At 35.9% G+C, this 21,897-nt stretch overlaps 1 protein-coding gene across 3 annotated transcripts in view; it reads right to left on the bottom strand.

The window, feature by feature from the left end:
- Positions 1 to 21,897, bottom strand: part of TTLL7 (tubulin tyrosine ligase like 7) — a 144,588-nt gene that overhangs the window by 47,381 nt on the left and 75,310 nt on the right. For all 3 annotated transcript variants that reach the window (XM_064588935.1, XM_064588934.1, XM_064588933.1), the window contains 6 exons: positions 21,327 to 21,462; positions 13,939 to 14,025; positions 9,168 to 9,366; positions 5,428 to 5,633; positions 4,287 to 4,421; positions 2,262 to 2,342 (listed from right to left, as the gene is read on the bottom strand). In XM_064588935.1, coding sequence (XP_064445005.1) covers positions 2,262 to 2,342; positions 4,287 to 4,421; positions 5,428 to 5,633; positions 9,168 to 9,366; positions 13,939 to 14,025; positions 21,327 to 21,462 — 844 coding nt within the window. The remainder of the gene's footprint in view (positions 1 to 2,261; positions 2,343 to 4,286; positions 4,422 to 5,427; positions 5,634 to 9,167; positions 9,367 to 13,938; positions 14,026 to 21,326; positions 21,463 to 21,897) is intronic.

The following is a 21,897-nucleotide window of genomic DNA, read 5'->3' as shown; positions in this document are numbered from 1 at the left end:
ACTCACCTACAGTCTTTCACCTTCTAGATTACAAAAAGTACATGGACTTGAGGAAATTTAGGGTTCCAATTCTAATAAGAAGTCCTTATTTTAATCAATCAAGGCCACATTCAGTGACTTGGCAAACATGTATTCAGGACTTATAGTATGTTTTCAGTCTACCTCTGTACCAGCTTCGCTATACCCTCCTCGATGGCAGCCTGGTGTTTGGCACGTGGCAGAACACCAAGCAATTATTTGTTGAATGTGTTAATGCAAAATTGTAAGTTCACTTCACTCAGATAAAAGTATATAATTTAAAAGTCATCATTTGATCAGTGTCAACTTTCAGCTTATTAGCAATAAATCTTAGAAGAGGAAATGATAGCTTGCATTCCTGAAGGAACACAACTTCATTAAAGCTACTAAAATAGTATACATCCTCCAAAATGATGTTGCAATGCACTTGATGGGCTGCTCAGGCTGCTGGCCACTCCCCTCTCCTGTCCATGATGACTATCACATACCTTTTACTGTCTCCTTCAATCCCTAAAAGCCCCTCCCCATCAGAAGAAAACCTTTACATCTTCCCTCCATGAGGCCAGACCCTGCCTTCCCTCCTATGAGAACACATGCTCCTGGTTAGGACAAACCATCCCAGCTTACTTACACAAGGATTTTCTATCACCTCTCCTTCCTGTGCCATTCCTGTCTTCTAGATCATTTTCATCAGCACACAAACAACTGCAAATATCTTCATCTTAAAAACAAACCAAAACAAACAAAACCTTGTCATTAACCCACGTCGCTCTCCAGCTACCATATTTTCCCTTTCCTCTCTACAGCAAAACTTGAAAAGGTGCCTGCGCTAGCTGTGCTTTTCATCCCTTGGAACCAACTCCACTCAAGTTTTACTCCCTACCATTCCCCAGAATTGTTATGATTAGGTAACTACTAACTTCCACATTGCCAAAAACAGCAGTCAGGTCTTCCTGCTCATCATACAGCCCCTAGCAGCCACATCCGACTCCACTGATCACTGTGTCCTTAAAATAATTTCCTAACTTGGCTTCAGAGACATCCAGTTCTCATGGTTTTTCACGCCTCACTGGCTGCTCCTTCTCAGTCCCCTTAAATTATCCACCTTCCCCCCAACACACACACACACACACACACACATCTCTGGTTTCTACATGTAGAAGTGACGCAGGTCTCAGTTCTTAAAGCTCTTCTATTTTCTGACCACACTCACTCTCGAGGTAATCATCCAGTCCCGCCAGTTTAAATATCCTAGTTGACTCTTCAATTTTCTATCTCCATACACAACCTTAGCTCTGAACTCAAAAACTCACATATACAACTACATACTCAATACCTTCAATTGGATGTCTAATCAAAATATCAGGCTTAATAAGTCCAAAACCAAAATCAAAGTAAAATGAAACAACAGTAATAATAGCTGGAAACGCTTGCTCTTTCCCAGCATCTGCCCATTCAGTTACCACCCTAGCTAAGCAACCATTAGCTCTTGCCTCCATCACTCCAAAAACCTCCTAGTTGGTCTCTACTTCTATTCTGCTACATTCCCTCTCCTCCAGTTCTATTCTCTAAGCTCTTTTGATCCTTTTAAATTGTAAACCAGACTACATAACTCTTCTGCTCAAAATTTTCCAGCAACTTCCCATCACTTGGAATAAAACCCATGGTGTTTATACAGCCTCTGAAGCTGTGATCTGACCCCTGCCCATGTATCCCACTTCAGTGTTCACCACCACGTCATTCTTGAACGCCAAAGGCCAACTATCCCATACATGAGGGAATGAAATGATGCCTTCTGTGCCTCATGCATGCATCAAGCTGACTTGTGACTCAGGGCCTCAGTAACTGCTCTCCCCTCCTCCTGATACATCGTACTTGCAGGGATCTGCACAGCACTATTCCCTTTAGGTCTCTGCTCTACGGTTACCTTCTATTTTTCACCCTCATTTATTTTTCTTCCTGGTACTTAAAACTACCCTACATTCTAGTACATATTGTTTATTATCAAACACCTTAACTAAAATATAAGCTCTATGAGACGACGGGGCTTAAATGAATTTTCTTAAATTCATTTTTTTAATCTCAAAACCTAGAACAGCACCTGAAACATAGTAGCTGTGTAATAAATATTTGGTAAAGAAATGAGTAAACAAATAAACATGAACATGGTTTGATTATGAATATGGTTTAATGATCTTAATACATCACCCGAAAGGGCAAACCTATTTTTTGGCATTACTCACTTTCCGTTGTTTTACAGAGTCCAATTTTATGAGCCAATATGAAGCCACTTTTGTTTTATGATACTTCCAGTTATCAATGATCTGTTTTGGGGAAGAAACATTAAGAAATTTAATCTAAAATTTTCCTCAAAAGTAACAAAGAGCAAATGAATGGGTTGAAGCCAATTTTATTAATTTGTGAAACAGAAGCACTATAATATCACTTGCAATAAAGAATGTCTACTTTCATAAAGACGTGTGCAAAGATTTCTAAGTTAAAGAAGCCATCAGAATCCAAACTCTTCTCTTCTTGATATAAAAAGCACACAGTCTCTAATAAATGGAAGTCAAATGTCTTCAGGTACATAGGATTTGGGAAGTAGCCCAAAACACAGATTTTCCATTTTAATTCTAAGAGCTATATTTAACACATCACCCTATATAATAACAGAATATTGAACAATACATTAGAAGATAGCCTATATGTAATCAGGATTCTATTATGCCTTTGTTTTGTTTTTATTGGGTTTTTATTGTTACAAATCTGCAAAATTTCCAAATATATATTCTAGTAATATATACTGTAGCAAACAAATTAAAATATTTGCTGCATATAGTAAACATATAGTAAACAACCTAATGTCTTATATAATTACTCATTATATTTTACTAATTATATAAGCCAATTCTTTATAAAACAATCACATCAGCCACAAATATGAGTTCTACTTTCTGATTATCTGATTTTTCTTCTACCTGATTCAAAAGGTTGGTCTATAACTAATATCTCTAAGAAATATATGTAAAATGGTACAAAATTTTTGTCTTTACCTAGAAAAGAACTTGATTGAATAAAATAGCATGTAAATAAAAACACATCTACATAATGCTTTACAAGTAATGTTAATTTTTCCTCCTTTTTCCTTGATGTAACAAATATCAGCTCATTTGTAAGTAAGATGCCATTTTCATTTTTTAAAATACTCATATAACAAAATAATGTATAATATTTGGGGATTTTGCTCATAACTATGGCATGATTACAAAATAGAAGTTGCCACTATTAATTTTTTAAATTAAGAAAGTTAAATTTTTGTTATTATTTGTTGTAGGGCTTTTTGGTTTGTTTGTTTTGTTTCAGAAAGACCGTTGCTTCAGACAGGTCTAAAGTAATGATAAAATGTGAAAAATGCCAAGTGCATCGTTCTGGTTCTTATCCTACTACTGGCCACTAGATGGTGCCTTCTCCTCTGGAACAACAACAGCAACAACAAAAACAAACCAAAACAAACCAAAAAAAACCCCACAACCCAAAACCAAAAACCAAAACCCCAAACAAAACTAAACAAAACAGGGAAACCAGAAAACAATCTTCTGTTACTGAGGGATTACCTAGGAATGTCAATTTGAAACAGATGTTTAAATGAAATCAATCTCTGAAGGAATGCTCTTTCACCAGAAATATCTGAATAACTTGGAACTTCTTTCTAAAATAGGAGTAAGTCATTGACTTTAATGTGAATTTTCAGGACTGTGTCATTTTAGAATGTTCCACTGGGTGGTGCAAATGTGTTTATAAGAAGAAAAACACACCCGACATAAGCCATTTCACAATTTGACAAAAACCATTCAAGGTATCACATTCAAATATTCTTGACATTTCATACCCAGGGCCCTATTTTTTTTCATTACAACTCATCCCATGTTAGATCCTTCTAAATCTTTACAGAAGGAAGCTTAACTTTGATATTTCTTTCATCATTAAAAACAGTAATTATTCTTACTTGATGAAGCAATTGCATCATTAAAATAAGACTAGATACTAAAAGATACTTTGCATTACTGATTACGTGATCTCACTGCTCATGAATCATAATAATTAATATAAGCCCTGTATTTTCTAAAGCTTGTGGAGGTTGAAAAGAACACCAGTTAAGTTTACCATGTCATTGAGAATAATGCCATCAGGAAATAAATTTTAATATTTTAAGAAGAATAATAAAAAGTTGCAAGCTCCTTGAAATTTCATATACGTCAGATACTCACATCTTCTATCAGAAGTAATGATTCTGCATCTGATTTTCCTGGAAACCGGATCTTCATGTCCTTGAGGACAAATAAGGTCTGACTTGTTAGATCGTCTTCTTGTTCCTTTGTTCTCAGTTGCCGCAAAGACTCACTCTTAAATTTGAAAGAATACAGATATTTGGAGGGGGTCTTATTTCATTGTGCCACTATAATCTGAAAGATATTTCTAGGTAAAAATGATGCACTTTTAATTTAAAAAAAAAACAATGAAAAAGAAAATAATTTATTTTACATTTATTCTTAGGGTTAACTGGATACAATTTCCCAAGAGTGTCTTTCACACTTCCACACAGTTATAGTTTATTTAGCTCAAAATACTAAAATAAAAATATAAGTGTTTAAAAAAAGACTTCCTGGTCAGTTCATTTGTTACATATACCCTAGGCAATTCTTGATTAGAAAAAATAATTATTGATTGATACCAAGTGAAATTCATTCATTCATTTATATTTTCTAAACTCTTCTATTTGGGAACATCATTCACATTAAATAAACAAATTAAATAAATCCCTGGCCTATGTGAAGGTACAAGGAGATATCTATTTGAGCATCTACAAGTGAGCCTAGTTGCAAAATAAACTCGCTGACTTCTTCAACACGAATCTCTGGGATTCATGCTAAGGAGAGAATGATACATGTTAATTTAAATATAAAGAAAACATTATCAACAATGTTAATACTTCAGTGCTCTAAGGATAATTTATCAATGGTTTGTTTTTTTAACCTATTAATCAAGAGTCCCATTAAGGAAAATTTACTGTCCAACAAATTCCCCCAAATTTACAGCTGTACTGCACAATACACTGCAAAATGATATACCTACTCAGATGAAATTCAACAAAATTATCCTACACCATCAGCAAATGGAAAATAAAATGCTATTCTCAGTGTCCATCCTCAAGTTCTATGATATAGAGGAGTCTGCTTTTTAAGTTACAGGTTAAGATAGATGAATTAATTCAAATTCCAGAAGACCATGAGCTGAGTTACAGAAAGGATCGGGGGTTCAATCTGCCCCCCTCCCAGACAATCCCTTTGCCATCTAAATCCTGAGTACTGTGCTTCCTGTAATCTCAGAGGAGCAGAATCAGTGACTTACCATCTGAGAGTTAGGAGAGCTGGCATCATTAGTGTGAGGCAGATGCCTCATGTAGGAGGAGGCACGGTTTAAAGAATGTGACCGGGACCCTGAAGTTGGCCGGGATGCTGGTATCACTTGTTGCGCAGAAAAGGGGCGGCTGTCCGCGCTAGAAGGTGACTGAGAAGAGATGGACCGAGGGCAACTGACTGAGCGCCTAATGGAGCCTATGATAATGGACAGGAGGGACAGTACAGTAGCAGAGTTAGTAAGTTTCCCACTGTATTGGATTTAAACTAACAATTAGACCACATGGTAGCAAAACGGCAATAAATGTGAAAGCATAGACATCATCATGAGAATATGAGTTTGAAGTTAATTCTTCAATTTAAACAGTAAATTTGGTGCAGAACCCCTATCATGTATTAAGAATGGTTACCATGAGAACAATTTTTTAAACAGTTCTGTTCTTGAAACATGACATAAAAGAACCAGAAGAAAGGAAAACTAACATTTATGGAGCACCTTCTATAAGCCAGGCATCTTGCTAGGTGCTACACTTTCATCTTAATCCTCACAGAAACCCTCTGAAGTAGGAATCTGCATTGTCTGGAGGCTCAGAAGAAGAACTTTCTCAAGATCACATGACGAGAAAATGGCCAACCTCAGGTTTAAGTCCTGACCTATATAATGTCAGTATCCTCCCTTTCTTTCTATAGCATGATGCCACCTACTATCTTTGCATTAGACTGGTCATTTATTAGAATCTGTGTATAGGTTAAAAATAGAATATTTTATAGCAAGATTCATAGGGAGGGATGGAAAGGAGTCTAGAGAGTGGCCAGAATAAATGGATGTTATAGAATTTAGGACATGTAAGAAAAAACAAAACAAAACAAAACCAGTAAAACAGAAGAAAGACATAAAGATTATCCTAATAGAGTTTAAATATATAATTGGTATTACAAGAGTAGTAGTAGACAGGTAGTCTTCTTATTCACAGGAGAAAAGAATGAAAAGAAAACCTAGATTTAAATTCCCATAGTAGAAGATTTAAGTCAAGAAAAAAATTTCTAGGTCTAGAGGGTTGTTATCAGAACAAACGAGGGAAAACCAAAGAATATCTTCCCCAATGAATATTGAGACCATTTAAAAAAGAGAACCAACTGTTCCAGGTAAATTTTGATTCCTGGCACAGGGAAATAGAATATCACTCAATATCATCAACAGTTATATCCTTTTTAGTTCATTTTGTAAATACCCTCTGTTCTATATTCTCTCTCTCCTCGGGGAATACATCAATCTTCATTAATTAAATAATATAATAAAACTCACATGAAGGCAGGTTGAATACCCAAATATTTCTCTTCATTAGCCGTTGAAAAAAAATTAAGCCTTTTAAAGGCAATGGACATAAACCTTATATTTAGGGATGTATTTCTATAGGATATTTTGAGCCTAATACCATTTGGTTCTGGTGAGTATAAAAAATATACTCATTAAAGCTATAAAAGATGTTTAAAAAAAAATTTCCACTTGTTCCAATTATTAACCTTCTTCTGAACCTAAAAGTCACATCCAATTTTTTTAAAGGACTATGCTTCTAGAAAAGAGCTGTGTGAGGAACATATCACTAGTCAATCTGCTACTAGGAAAACACAAAAGCATGTGCTACTACCTACACCTTGTTTCTGCCCTCTTCAAGGGCGTAAGGTGATAGTTTGGACATGTATAACCTGATCACAGGTGCAGAAGGAAAATATCCTTTCTCTTGAATCAGCACAGATTCCCATTTTTCCCCTGCATACAATGGAAATTCAGACAGAATAATTAAATCACTAGATACGCCAATAATATTTAGGTAGATGAGCAAAAAATGGTTGTAACTTGCATATACAAGTTATTTGAGAAAAATCTTTCATATAGTTTTATATATGAACATCTTGTATCAACCCAAAATATATCTCTGAAACTATAGCAAGTGTAAATTTCCTAAGTTAGCTCTCTACACCAGAAAATGTTACACATAATCTGGATTTTGTCCCATCATTAGCATCACTTCGGAGAGAAAGCTCAAAGAGGTTTTGTGGCTATGGTATTCCTTAGTGTAATATTAAAGAGAGAGTATAAAACAAATGGAAACCTTTGTGGTAATTCCTAATGACTATAAAAATAAAATATAACTAATAAGGAAGAAGATATATAACTGAGCTAAGTTAGCTTTAAAATGTGAATTCACACTTAAAAACATTTTTAGTGCACTATTTTTCTGATCTCAATTTATTTTTGGTCTGAAAACAAAGAACAATGTCAGAGCTATAGAAATCTTGGCAACATTTTCGCAACCCTACCCTCATCCCTGTTGGCTTGCGCTCTTAGGGATGCACACCTTACACAAGGAGTTAAACAACCGATAAGATCTGGACAAGACAACGTCAGCTTCCAAAAGAGAAACAGAGTCATACATTCAGAGACACACTGAAAGTACTTAAGGCATCTTTAAGGAAAAAAGGAAGTAATTGATAAAATAGCTAGCAAACTCTAGAACAGGTGCTCACAATAGACATCTTAAATGAGTAAATAAATAAATGAAATGCAATATAATACATTATTTCCCCTCCAAACACATGAACTCTCAAAGACAGGAACATTAGCATGTATCTTTATAAAAACAATTCAGTAAAAGAAAGTAAAGGAAAAGAAAGAATATTAAAAGTCTTCATGATAATTTGGTAAGAGATAATTAAAGATCTTCATCTGTTTGTGCTGCATTCCTCGTGGCATTTTGCCATAAGTATGGAAGGCCAGGTTTAAAGCACTCTCATTACCAGAGAACTAACATATTAATATTAAGTAAACCATTGCTGGAAATCAACGAAGGATCACAGTTGTGTTTACTGCGTGACTGAACTGATCCTTCTCATGGAGCCCTGGGACAATGGAGGACGAGGCAGAGACAAGAGAGATAGGGGTTAAGAAAAGCCCTGCCTTGGAGGCAGCATGGGGAAAGAGGGATCCAAATGAGCCTGAGAAAACAGCAATGCCACACTGGACTTCGGGAGATGAAAGAATTGTGGACATATGTGAAATCAAAAAAAGGAATGAATGACAGAATGGAGGAGAGAGAAAATGTGAAAAGAAAGGAAGAAAGAGAAAAGAAGAAGGCGGAAAGGAAGCCAACAGAGCAGCTGGTTGGTTACTGTCCGGAATACTTGCTGTAGGTATCCCAAAAGTCCTCACTTAAGTGCTTAGCCCTGATGAAAACAGGAGGGAACAAAACTTCAACTATTTCACAATTGCGTGGCTCACAGAGAGGTTCAAGTCAAATGCCTGGAGAGATACACACATTTTTTAAGAAGAGGTGAGCATATAAAATAAAACTGGTGACCAAAAGGGAGGCAAAGTGGGGGGAAATGAAACGAGGGAACATAACTGTCTTAAAAGAGAATGCAGCCCGCAGATCAGCAGCCATGAGGCCCATTTCACAAAATCCATGCAACAATCCAGGACTTCACAAAAACTATGAAAGAGAGCAGAAAGGACTCGCAGAGATCCTTCATTCAGCCTGTTTGTTTTCCATTTGCAGCCCCTGGAAGGGACTATGCGGTGTGCCCAGGTCAGGTGAGGGAAGGAAGTGGGATGGAGTCCAGGTCCCCTCACACACGACAAGGGTTCTTGTGGCCCAAGGTCTTTTATTGAGCTCAGTAATTTCCGTTCCATAATTCTTCACATAACAACGAAATTAGAAGAAATTAACTTACTGGATTGTTGAATTAATTTGTAGTTGCTGGACTGTTTAAGGTTATACGTAACTTGCTTTTCTCTGTTCTTATTTTGGTACTCTTCGTTCTCGTTGTCCTCGGATTCTGAAGCGCTGCGGCTGCTGTCGTAACTGCTGTCACTGCTGTAGTATTTCTGTCTTTTCATTACCTCAGAGCTCTCAGGCATGGAGGACAGAGGCTAAACGAGAGGGAAATGGGTTCTCCTGTCAGAACTCACAACACTGCTAATAAATTATTAGCATGAGGAGCTACTATTCTTAATTTCCCGCTTATGCTTGCTGCTTTTCGCCAAAGCCTGAAAACCCCCCAAAGCATGACTGCCTCCAGGCTGCTGTTGGCCGCCGGGCTAGTCACTGATGGTTCTGCTTTGGCCAAATGGTCCTTCTTCAATGCTACACAGCTCAGTTGTGATGAGGAAAATGCTGTTTCTGCGTGATTTGAGGAAATGACCAGAGTACCCACAAAGAATAACAAAATAAAGTATTTGAGATGAAAATGGAAATATAAAAATCAGAGATGTAATCAGCTTTTCTTCATTCCATACAGAGAGATTACTCATTACTCATCAAAACGCAGACATGTACTTTTGTTGTATCATTGATGTGCAGAGTCACTCAGTAAATGTGTGTTTGTGTGTGTGTGTGTGTGTGTGTAGCTTGTGAGAGAGAGAAGAGAGAAGGGCGGGGGTGGGGGAAGAAAGGCAGAAAGAGTAAGAAAGCAGCGGCCAGTTAAACCACTGCCAGGAAAGGGGTGCCTGGTGGCTCAGTCGGTTAAGCGGCTGCCTTTCGCTCGGGTCGTGATCCTGGGGTCCTGGGATCCAGTACCGCGTTGGGCTCCCTGCTGTGTGGGAAGCCTGCTTCTCCCTCTGTCCCTCCCCCTGCTCGTTCTCTCTCTCTCAAATAAGTAAATAAAATCTTTAAAAAAAAAACCCACTGTAAATAAAATAAGATAAATTACTGTAAGTATAGTAAGGCTACATCATTAAACACAGCCTATGAGCCTATCCACTCAGATAATGTGTAACCCAAAGCAAGGTATTCCTCACATGTCTAATTTGCTGTGGATATTTTTCCAAATAAAAATTTTTAGTTAATTGTATACTTTCCAAATTGGTTCTGAACAGCTCATGCCTCTTCTCGTAGGATTTCTAAATCTGACTTATAGGTCTGGCCATAATGGAGGAACATTGCTCTTTATTGCCCATGCTACATAAAATAAGTGGTATCATGTAAAAATCAGCATGGCAAGAATTTTTGGAGGCTAGGTGCCATGTAGAAGGGTAAATCTGTAATGATACAAAATGCCCTGCTGTTATGTTCCAATATTTCCATTAGAATTACTTGTCTCCAAACCTCCCAATCAATGTGTTTCCAAGGATGCCAGCCCAGGGAATAAAAGATAAGGGAAGTAGGCCAGCTTCACTTCGGAAAGAATGTGCACAACCAAGAACAAGACATTTTTATGACTTAGTCATTTTAAGAAACTATTTATTATACAAACCATATGCCTCTTACTCCTGCTGGGAAAGGTTCCTGTCACTATACACTAGATTCTTGTTCTCTGTTAAACAAAAATGCTCTGATGCTAGCAATCACCATCATGAAGCCCTTGGTTACCATGGGATTTCTCTGAAATAAGGTATATCTTCTCGTGTATCGGTGTAGGATGAAAGATAAAGAGAGAAAGAGCATTTCATGAAGTGTCTGGAAGACACAGTAAGCCAAAGCATGATCCTCTTAAAGTTACTGCCTTTGCAAAGGGTGAAAAATAACCAAAGAAAGCAGGAAAAGTAATTTAATGCACTATGGTACCAACTTGTATTTGAAAGTATGTTTTCCTTTTGATAGTCTAATATTTACTGAGTACTAACAATGTTCAAAGAGATATGCATAAAAACACTGACTAGTACACAATCATGGAAGAGTTTGATAGTCTTGGGGAATATGAATTCTAGACGAGGCATGTTTCTTCAGAAGTCTCGCAGACCCCAAAGAAACAGTGGCACAACCAGGCTTGCTAGTAGTGTCCTCTTACACGTAGGCAAACAGCTTTAGGGGTTCTTAAAGAACTTGACTACATAATGAGTTAGTTGAGCCTATAAAGAATCACTAAGGGAAACGGATAGCTGAACCTTTGTGTCATATATGCATTTGGGACTTTTGGACCGACACACTGTTCAAGCAATAATTAATAAGAAGTGATAGCAGTGTGAACTTCGAACAGTACCTTAACTACAAAATGGAATTTGTAAATTGGCATTGAGTTAGGACACAAACCATACTACTAATTATTATGTCCAATTTTATTATGAACTGGGCCATACATAAAAAGTATGTAAATAGCATAAAGATTAGTATGTCCCTACCACCCAGCTGGAAAAAAAGAACAATGCTAATAGGTGATACTTTATGTGGTATTTATTATTTATATAGGTAATTAATATTCTTAGTTTCTCAAATAACTGAAAAATTATTATTTCTCCTAGTACAAGTTTCATTTAGTCTTCACTATCTTCCATTATTCTTCTACCATAAACACACCGGAAATTAATGTTTACCATGTGATATCATCCCTCTAAAAATGAAAGGCTGCTTGGAAGTTTGGCTCACCCCAGATCCTCAGTGTACATAAAGTTAAAAGTTATCAAAATGCTTTTACTTCAGACTGATTATGCAGCTTTCAACAATTTTGAAATATTACCAGCATTAATACCTACAGAAACTAGTCAATTCATTTCATTTCAATAAATACAGATAGTTTCTACTCTTGCCTAGAATAAGAGGGGTTGAAAAAATATACAATGTAAATTCTGCCTTCCAGGAGCTTATATTTTTATTTGGATGATAAGCCTTATTTAACGAAGCAAAGAAAAGTATGATAGACGGCTGTTCCAGGGCCTTTGCATTTGCCATTCTGCCATAAATATTGTGCCCCTAAGTTGTCTCACAACTGGTTTGCTGAATTGCAATAATTAATACACAAAGCTTAGAACCTATTCACTTTTACAGATACTCTAAAATATATTGGAGGCATTATTAACTGCACTGTCCAGAATTCTTCAGTATAAAGCACATATTTCAGAAGAACGGAGCCTGACATCCAAGGTCTCTGATCTCCACCAGATACACATCTTTCGCCAGGTTCATCTTGCACTATTTTACTCCCAGGAACCTTCCATATGAGTGATACCAAATTCTTTCTTGTTTCTCCAATACTCTATGCAATGTCACACCTCCATGTCCTTGCCTTAAGTATTCCCTCTACCCTGAATATCCTTCCCCTGCTCCTAAATGTTTAGAGCACTACTCATTTTTTAAGACCCAATTCCAATGTCACTTCCTCCAATGAGGCCATCCACAGTCTACCAATCCCTTTTTTCTCTATGTTGTTGTAGCACTTTCCACTCCCTTTATTACAGCACTTGCCACAATATACGCTGGACTTTGGTTCACCTATCTGTTCTTCCACTAGCCAATGAGGTCCTTGTGGACACATTCAACAAATTTAACTAGTGGCTTTTGATAACCTTCTAAGTACTAAACACTGTGCAAGCTGCTAGAGATGACAATATGCTTCCTACCCTCAAAGTTCTTACAAGTTCATTCTAAAGCAAACATGCACACAATTGTCACGAATGCTCTTAAAGTGTTATTTGTAGCACAGTAGAAGAAGCAGAAGAAGGAAGAGTTAAGTCTAACTAGGGGAGTGAGGGAAGATTTCACAAAGGCAGCAATGGTTCAGCTGGATTAGAAGGGGATCTGTAATCAAGCAATGAATGGATAATTTTTTTAAAATAGGAAGGCATTCCAGAGGCATGGAAAAGGCATGAAAGCATGACAGAGCATGATGATGTGTATAAGGACATAGCGATAGCTTTGTATTGCTGAAATGTAAACTAAAACAACAACAACAACAACGATGACAACTAAATAAAAAACTTTCCAAGATTTTGCAAATTCACCATTTTCCTACTCTACTAGCAAGGCCTTTATCATATAAAAAAAGGAACATGTAGATCATCACTAAAGAGAGGATAAAGGTAAAGCAAACACCTGCCCATTTTTGCTTGCATGAGAGCTTTCTGTTTATTCCTAGAAACCATACCTATTTTAACTAACACAATTCAATGTTACTGAGTCAACAATAAGTGGGCCCCCCCCATGAGGATTTCCAGAGTCATGATTTGCCTAACCTATAATGCTACACATCTCTGATAATTGTATGTCTAGAGATATGAGAAAAATGTAATACTGAGTATAGAATAAGGGTACTAGTTTTAAGTCCCTCTTGGTCCTAACTCATAGGGTTTTCACTAGCATTAGGGAAAGAATTAAAAAATGAGGAAAACTTGGAGCACCTGGGTGGGCTCAGTCATTAAGCATCTGCCTTTGGTTCAAGTCATGATCCCAGGGTCCTGAGATTGAGCCCCAGATCGGGCTCTCTGCCTCTGCTCAGCAGGGAGCCTGCTTTTCCCTCTCCCTCTGCCTGCCACTCTGCCTACTTGTGCTAGCCCTCTCTCTCTCTGTCAAATAAATAAATAAAATCTTAAAAAAAAAATTAAAAATGAGAGAAACTAACAAAACAAAACTTCTCCTGAGTATATCTCCCTAACTCTATCTACACTGGACACATAGTCCATACAGTTCCTTGAAAGGGGCATCAGTCATTCTTACAGTAAGAACTATAAAGGTAAAATCAACTGTACTTAGTATCATCTACTTTGATAGTAAAGAATGTATAGAAACAGCACCTTTGGTCCTCGAGGCTTGGCAGTTTTGCCCATCAGTTTTTCATCATCAATTTCACATTGTTCCAGAAGATCCAAAATATCTTCTTCCTTAAAAAAAATATTAAAACTGTGATCACTAATGCACTCTAGAATTTTTCCAAGATCATTAATCTCCATAAAATAGTGTGCAATAAGGAGTCCTGGAACTATTTAATGAAGATTGCTCAGATCAAATGAGAAATAAAGAGTTATGGAAAAATCTCTTGAAGAAACCTTCACTAAAATCTGGCAATTTAAACTATACATAGCTGAAATCTATTATGCATTAATATCATAAACAAATGTATCCTTATGTTCTAGTACACTATTAAAATCTTAGAGTACAATACTTCAATAAATTAGCCTATTGAACATTTTAAAATTTCCAAAAGTTCACTCTAGTTTTCCAGAGCACGGTTTCATCAATCATTTCTATATTAATTAGTGCAAAATAATATGACTTCAGAAGAAAATTGATGATTGGCCTAATAGTTTCATTTAGAATGATCTAATGTTAGTATTTGGTAAATGGGCACAATTTAAGGTAACTCTTTCAAAATTTTAACTATTGTGCAAGAGTATCTTTAGAACTTTATGAAAGATTTTCATTCTTTGGGCATAATACTTGCTCTTCTAGAGTCACTGTGATGTCAAGGGGAAAGTTATAAAAACATATACTGAAATAGATTTTGAGCAAACCAGAGTAAATAGAGTATAATAGCTACACTGAAAGAGGTATAATCAATGGCTTCCTTGAGTTATTTATTCAACCTATAAAAATACCGCATCTCCATTTATATATTTATGACATATTTCAGTGTCTCTTATAAAAAGATTTTTGAAGAAACTAGAAATCTTACTGTGCAATGGAAATTTGTAAAATAAGTTACTCTCCATCCCAGTCCAACAAAGCTTAGCTATTAAAATACCAAAATACTTTTGCTATAATGTTTTGATTAAATAATAATCCAACAACGAATTCCTGTGACAGCAACACAAGATAGTTAAAAAGAAACTCAGAGTTCTGTTTCTGCTTAGGAGAAAGAAGATCATAATAGATAATACTTTCATTATAGCAACTAGAAAAAGATAAACTAAACAATCATATTTTTTTAAGACATCAGAAAACTGTGGATAAATAGTGTAAAATAAACTAAATACCAGAAGGGGAAAAGTTCAGGTAAGCAGATATGAGTAGCCATTTTCTACTTTGGAATCATTTGTCAAGTCTGCACACAGATGGGCAGAGACCACGTCTATAATAGGCTGGGATAAAGAGAATCTAATAGAGTTTTCAATGGTCATGTGGGCTAGTGTAACATCTAGAATCACCCCACAGAGCTTGTTCTCTTCACCTGCTGGGTCTCTTTGACAGCAATTTTAGTGAGCTTGTAGAGGAGTGGTAAGACAGAGGCATGTGAAAGCCGGTAATACTCCTCTGTAGTCTTAATACCAATAGAAAATGAGGTCTGTAATAAACACTGAATAAAGTTCATCCTTCGGACCCTTGAAACAAGACAGTACACTAAAACTACCACAGCCCAGACTGGACCAAGTTCAACTTTTCTTTCTTTTTTTTTTTTTTTACTAGAAATAAATTTGACATATAACATTGTGCAAAGACACATTTATGTATTTAATATGATTGTCAGTGTAGTAATAGTTAGCTTCTCCATCACATCGCATAATTATCATTTCTGAGATTGGAATAATAAATATCTGTTCTCTTAGCAAGTCTGGTGATTAGAATGCAATGTTGTCTATATACACTATACTGTTCATTTTATCTCTAGGACTTATTTACTACCAGTTGCAAGATTGTATCCTTAAACAATCTCTCTCCTATCCCCCCATGCCTGAACCCTGGTAACCACCATTTCACTATTTTTATGAGTTTGGCTTTTTTGGATTCCACATAAAAGTGAAATCCTATAGTATTTGTCTTTTTCTGTCTGACTTATCTCAATTAGCATAATGTTCTCAAGGTCCATCAATGTTGTCACAATGACAGGACTTCCTTCTTCCTCACGGCTGAAAATACTCCATTGTACATATATACCATAACATCTTTATCCATTCATCCATTGACAGGCACTTACATTGTTTCCAAATCTTGGCTACTGTGAATAATGCTGCAATAAACATGGGAGTGAATTTATTGCTTTGATATCCTGTTTTCATTTCCTCTGGGTATAACCCAGAAGTGGAATTGCTGGATCATATGTTAGATCTATTTTTAACTTTTTGAGGAACCTCTGTATTGCTTTCTATAGTGGCTGAGCCAATTTATGTTCCCACCAACAGTATACAAGGGTTCCCTTTTCTCCACATCCTCACCAACACTTGCTATCTCTTGTCTTCTTGATGATAGCCATTCTAACAGATGTGAGATGACACTTCATTGTGGTTTTGCTTTGTATTTCCCTGACGATTAGTGATGCTGAGCATTTTCCCATGTGCCTGTTGGACATTTGGATGTCTTCTTTGGAAAAAAATGTCCGGTTAGCTCCTCTGCCCATTTTTTAGTTAGATTCTTTTTTGTTATTGTTGGTATACAGTTGCATGAGTTCTTTAAATATTTTGGATATTAACCCCTTATCATATATATGGTTTGCAAAAATTTTCTCCTGTTCTGCAGGATGCCTTTTCATGTTGTTGGTTATTTCTTTTGCTGTGCAGAAGCTTTTAAGTTTGATGAAGTTCCACTTGTTGATTTTTGCTTTGTTCAACTTTTCTTTGGCTGAAAGTGATTAGCCCCTTACCTTAGCATCCTGAAAGAAGAAAGATACACCTTTTTTTGGAGAAAATAATATCAGTTCAATTTTAATGAGGCTTTTATAGACACTGTCAAACAAATAAAAATTGTAGGATATCCAAAATAACAGGAAAATGTGACCCATGATAAAAAGGAAAAAAACATTTTAAAGAGCAGGTCCTTAAATGATCCAGATGTTAAAATTAACAAACAAGGATTTTAAAATAACTACTATATACATATTAAAGAAAATTGATGAAAAATGAAAAAAAGGAATGGAAGATGCAGAATTTCAACAGAGAAATGAGATTTAAAAAACCAAATGGATAGGGGTGCCTGGGTGGCTCAGTCGGTTAGGCGTCTGCTTTCGGCTCAGGTTGTGATCCCAGGGTCCTGGGATCAAGCCCCGCATCGGGCTCCTTGCTCTGCAGGGAGTCTGCTTCTCCCTCTCCCCCTGCTTGTGTTCCCTCTCTTGCTGTCTCTCTCTGTCAAATAAATAAATAAAATCTTAAAAAAAAAAAAAACAACCAAATGGACATTCTTGAGTTGAAAAATATAATAAAAAATTAAGAAGATATTATGACAGACTGGGCAGAGCAAAGATATGTCAGTGGAAATTATCCAAACTGAAGCACAAAGAAAGATAAAGAAAGGAAAAATAGAACAGAGTATCCAGGAAACACAGGATGCTTTCCAATGACCTAATATATGTGTAGTTAGAGTCCCATAAAGAGACAAAAACAAAATAATGCAGCAGCAATATCTGAAGAAATAATGGAGGAGAATTTTCCAAAACCAATGAAATACTAAATTAAGCCAGAGCTTCAAGAAACTGAGAAAATTACAGGCAGGATTAATACAAAGAAAGCCACACATAAACACATCAAAGTCAAGATGCTGGGCGGAGGGGGGGAGGCAGCCAGGGAAAAAGACATATTACATTTAGAAGGAAAACAAAAATAATGATGGTTGAATTCTGAATAGGAACAATAGGAACCAGAAGAAAAATAAGTGACATCTACAAAAGTGCTGACAGAAAAAAAAAAAAAAAAAAAGCCTACCTAGATAGAATTCTATACCCAGTTAAACTCCACTTAAAAAAGATAAAATGAAAGAGAATTTCTGACCAAAAAACAAGAGAAACTGAAAATTAATCAACACATTTATGCTACAAGGAATATGAAGTACTACAGAAAGTTTCTTCAAACTGAAGAAAGATAACCCTTGTTAGAAGCATGAATCTGCATGACAAAATGAAGAACACAAGAAAGGGTATATATGTGAGTAAATAGGAAAGGTTAGTTAGAAAACTATTAAAGACCACTGATTGCTTAGACAATACTAACAATGTATTCTGAGGTTTTTAACATAAGTAAAAGTAAAATGTATGTTAACAGCACAAAGTCAGAGGGAGGCACTAAATGAAACTAAACTGTTATGATCCTTAATTCAAGGATCCTTAATTCAAGGTTATTATCATTTAAGGACGTATATTGTAATTTCTTTTTAAAAATATTATGCTACAATATAACTAAAAGCCGAAAGAGAAGATAAAATAGTATAACAAAAAATAATTGATTTTTCCAGAAGAATAAAGGAAGCAACAAAAAAATAATGAACAGATGGAATAGAGAACAAAGAGCAAAAGGGAAGACATAAACACACCTATACCAGTAAATGTGTGAAATGATTAAGAGACAGATAGTGTCAGACTGAATTTTAAAGCAAATATGACCCAACTACAATGGTATTTACCAGAGATATTTTAAATATAAGAACACAGATGAGTGGATAAATAGAAAGATATGTCATTCAAACAGTAGCATAAGAAAGAAACTAGTTGGCTACATCAGTCACACAAAGTAAACTTACGACACAGGATATTATCGAAGGGAAAGGTAAATATTTCATAATGACAAAATAGAAAGGATGAATTCATTAGAAAGACACCTTCGTAACTTCAAAGTATATGAAACAAAAATCGACAGAACTAAATCCACAATCACAGCTGGAAGTTTTAACAATCTCTTTCAGTAATTGCTAGAACTAGTAGGCCAAAAAAATCAGAAAGGATATAGAATATTTGAACAACACTAATAGCCAAATTTACTTATGACATGTAAAAACTCTATAACCTGTAGAAGTAGCACATTATTTTCACAAACACTTGGAACATTCACAAAATAAGTACTCTAGTGAGTTAAAGCAAGCATCAATTCATTTTACAATATTAAAATCAGAATGTTTTCTAAACTAGAATTTTTTAACAAAAATAAAGCAAGAAAGTTTCAATGTATGGAAATTAAGCAAAAAACTTCTAAATAACCAAATAAAAACCAGAAATTAATTTAGGATGGCAGTTAATAAAAATATAATATGTAAAAATTGCTAGATACAAGGGGAATATACAAAAAAAATCAGATGTTTACATCCTGAAAACAAATTTAAAAATGAAAAATTTTAAAAACTATATTATTGGCAATAGTAGCAAAAACATCAAATACTTAGCAATAAATTTAATTAAAGATGTGCAAAAACTATACACCAAAAGCTATAAACACAGCGGAATAATTAAAGACTCAAGTAGATGGAGAGATATGCCATATTTATGGATCAGAAAACTCGGAACTGTTAATTCCCCAGTACTGTTAATATTACTGTTAATATAGATTCCTCACAGTCCCAATAAAATCCAGCAGCCACTTTGTAATACAAAAATTAATCAAAATTTAAAATCCAGTCAATTCTAAAATGTATATCAAAGCATAAAGGACCTAGAAAGGCCAAAAACAACAGTACTGAAGATAGTGTGATATTTGTGCAAGAAGAGGCTCACAAACAAATGGACCAGGGCAGGCAAAGTGGTGACATTTAAACTAGATTTTGAAGAAGACAAGGAAGAAGGGAATTAAGATTTGAAGCCTATTATGTGACAAGTACTTTAAGTAGACTATTTTAATTAACCTCAATTTTATTTTTATTTTTTTTAAAGATTTTATTTATTTGTTTGACAGAGAGAGACACAGCGAGAGAGGGAACACAAGCAGGGGGAGTGGGAGAGGGAGAAGCAGACTTCCCACGGGGCAGGGAGCCCGATGCGGGGCTCGATCCCAGGACCCTGGGATCATGACCTGAGCCGAAGGCAGACGCTTAACAACTGAGCCACCCAGGCACCCCTCAATTTTATTTTAACCACCAACTTGTCAAGTATAGTTTTAATACTACTGTATTAATGATGAGCAAACTGTTGATCAAATAGTTTAGTCTAAGGTTACATAATTAACACATGGGGGAGCTGGAATTTGAATGTAGGTCTATCTGGCTCCAAAATGCCTAGGTTTTCTAGCAGAAAAAGTACGGTTAGGGGAGAAGAGTAATGAGAAGATGAAACTGATGCAGTATCCACCGGAGAGACAAATAACAGTACAGAACAGGTGATAGAAAATGAACAAAGGTCTCCTACTGTCTTGATCAAGAAAAACAAAAGGCCACAGAATATAATTCTACTGGTGGAAACGTTTGTGTATGTCAAAAGAAAGACTTTGGAGGAAAAGAACATTGAGGTATACATTATTCCTTCTGCTTCTGTCTCTTAGGTGTAGCCAGTTCAAAAGTGGCTCTATATCTTGTTGCAGAATTTAAGTGAAAAGACCATAGCAAAATCTACCTATAATGAACTTTATCATTTTTGAATCACTCAATATAACAGGGTATACAGGAAGTGGGAGGTTATCACTGTAGTGAAACGTCCAGTAATATAAAGTACAATTTAATGAGTCCACATAAACTTATTTGTCCAATGGGACTTTAGCAAGCACAATGCAAGCACAGGCTTGATTAGCACTTGCACACTGGGTTTGTCCTCTTGCAATGCTTCCTTTTGAAACTCCAAGCTACCATGTTATGAGATCTGGGTACCTTGCTAAGAAATCATGTAAAGAGAAAGAGACATTGAGCCAGCTCCCCAGATGTTCCAGCTATCTTAACTGAGACACCAGACATGTGAGTGAAGCCTTCCTGGATTTCCAGCCCCAGTTGAGCTTCCAGATAAATGCAACTATGATTCACTCCAAGCAGGCCAAGCTGAAGAACTACTCAGCTGAGCCCAGCCAAGATTACAGAATATGAGCAAGCAAGTGGTTTATTATGCTACAAAAGATAACTGGTAGACATTTTGATAAAGAGCCTACTGTGTATGTGTGTGTGTGTGTGTGTTTTAATTATTTCTCATATGCCAGGTCTATGCAGTATATCAGGGGAAAAAATACTGTATAATGTTAGTTACAATCCAAATAATGAGAGCATCGCAAAACGCTAGGTTAATTCAATGGATTTTTTTTATTCAGTTACATATACACACCTCTGTAAAAAGACATGTTTATTACAATAGATTGATATTACAACATAATAACATTCTCTACTGCATAATCTGTCCTGTTAGACATCTTATTTATGAAATCACTTGGTTGGTTATGAAATGCTACCAACTATTAAAATAGAAGGAAAGTGCATCTTAAAACAAATGTTTTTGTATGTGGGACTAAAGTGGGTTGTTTTTAAAGACATATCATTTAGCTTCATTCATTTTTCTCTTTATAAACATTCATTCCTTTACCTTCATCCTTTTCAAAGGATTATTCAGCTCTCGCTGGAATGAAGCTGCTCTCCCTGAAAGGAAGGTCTGAAAGGCAACAGCCAACAAATTTTCGTACTTTTCAAGCAGAGTTTTATCTTCAGGAGGATAAATTCGTCTACAATAAATCAGATAAACCAACTAGTTTAAAAGAAGCTATTGCATTGCAAGAGTTAAGTTCAATTACATAGATACTCCTTGACCACCTACTCTCTGCCAGTTACTTTACTAGGTGCTAGAAATAAAGATGAATGCAGTTATAAGAAATTCACACAAATTTTCATCAGTTACCTACACAAATTAAAGTTTATCTAGAGAATGGTCATTAAACAATGAGGCTCCATAAATCATAGTATAAGGATTTGGTTGTGGAGCGGTGGTTGGAGAATTGCAATCGGGCATATTGAAGAAATATCTTCATGGGAGAGAGCAGGTGATGAGGGATAATCTGGAAGTGTGCAATTACGGTGTGGTTACTGACATATACAAGAATACAGGCGTTCATCTTGGTATTCTCTTTTGGGGTGGTGGAATGTGCCTCTCCAAAGAAGAG

The sequence above is a fragment of the Mirounga angustirostris genome, unplaced genomic scaffold, assembly GCF_029215605.1.
Source record: "Mirounga angustirostris isolate CCGP_5_RB_7025 unplaced genomic scaffold, mMirAng1.0.hap1 SCAF_4, whole genome shotgun sequence".
NCBI classification, from domain to species: Eukaryota; Metazoa; Chordata; class Mammalia; order Carnivora; family Phocidae; genus Mirounga; species Mirounga angustirostris.
Note: the sequence above shows the minus strand (reverse complement) of the source record. Positions and strands in the feature narration are given on the sequence as shown.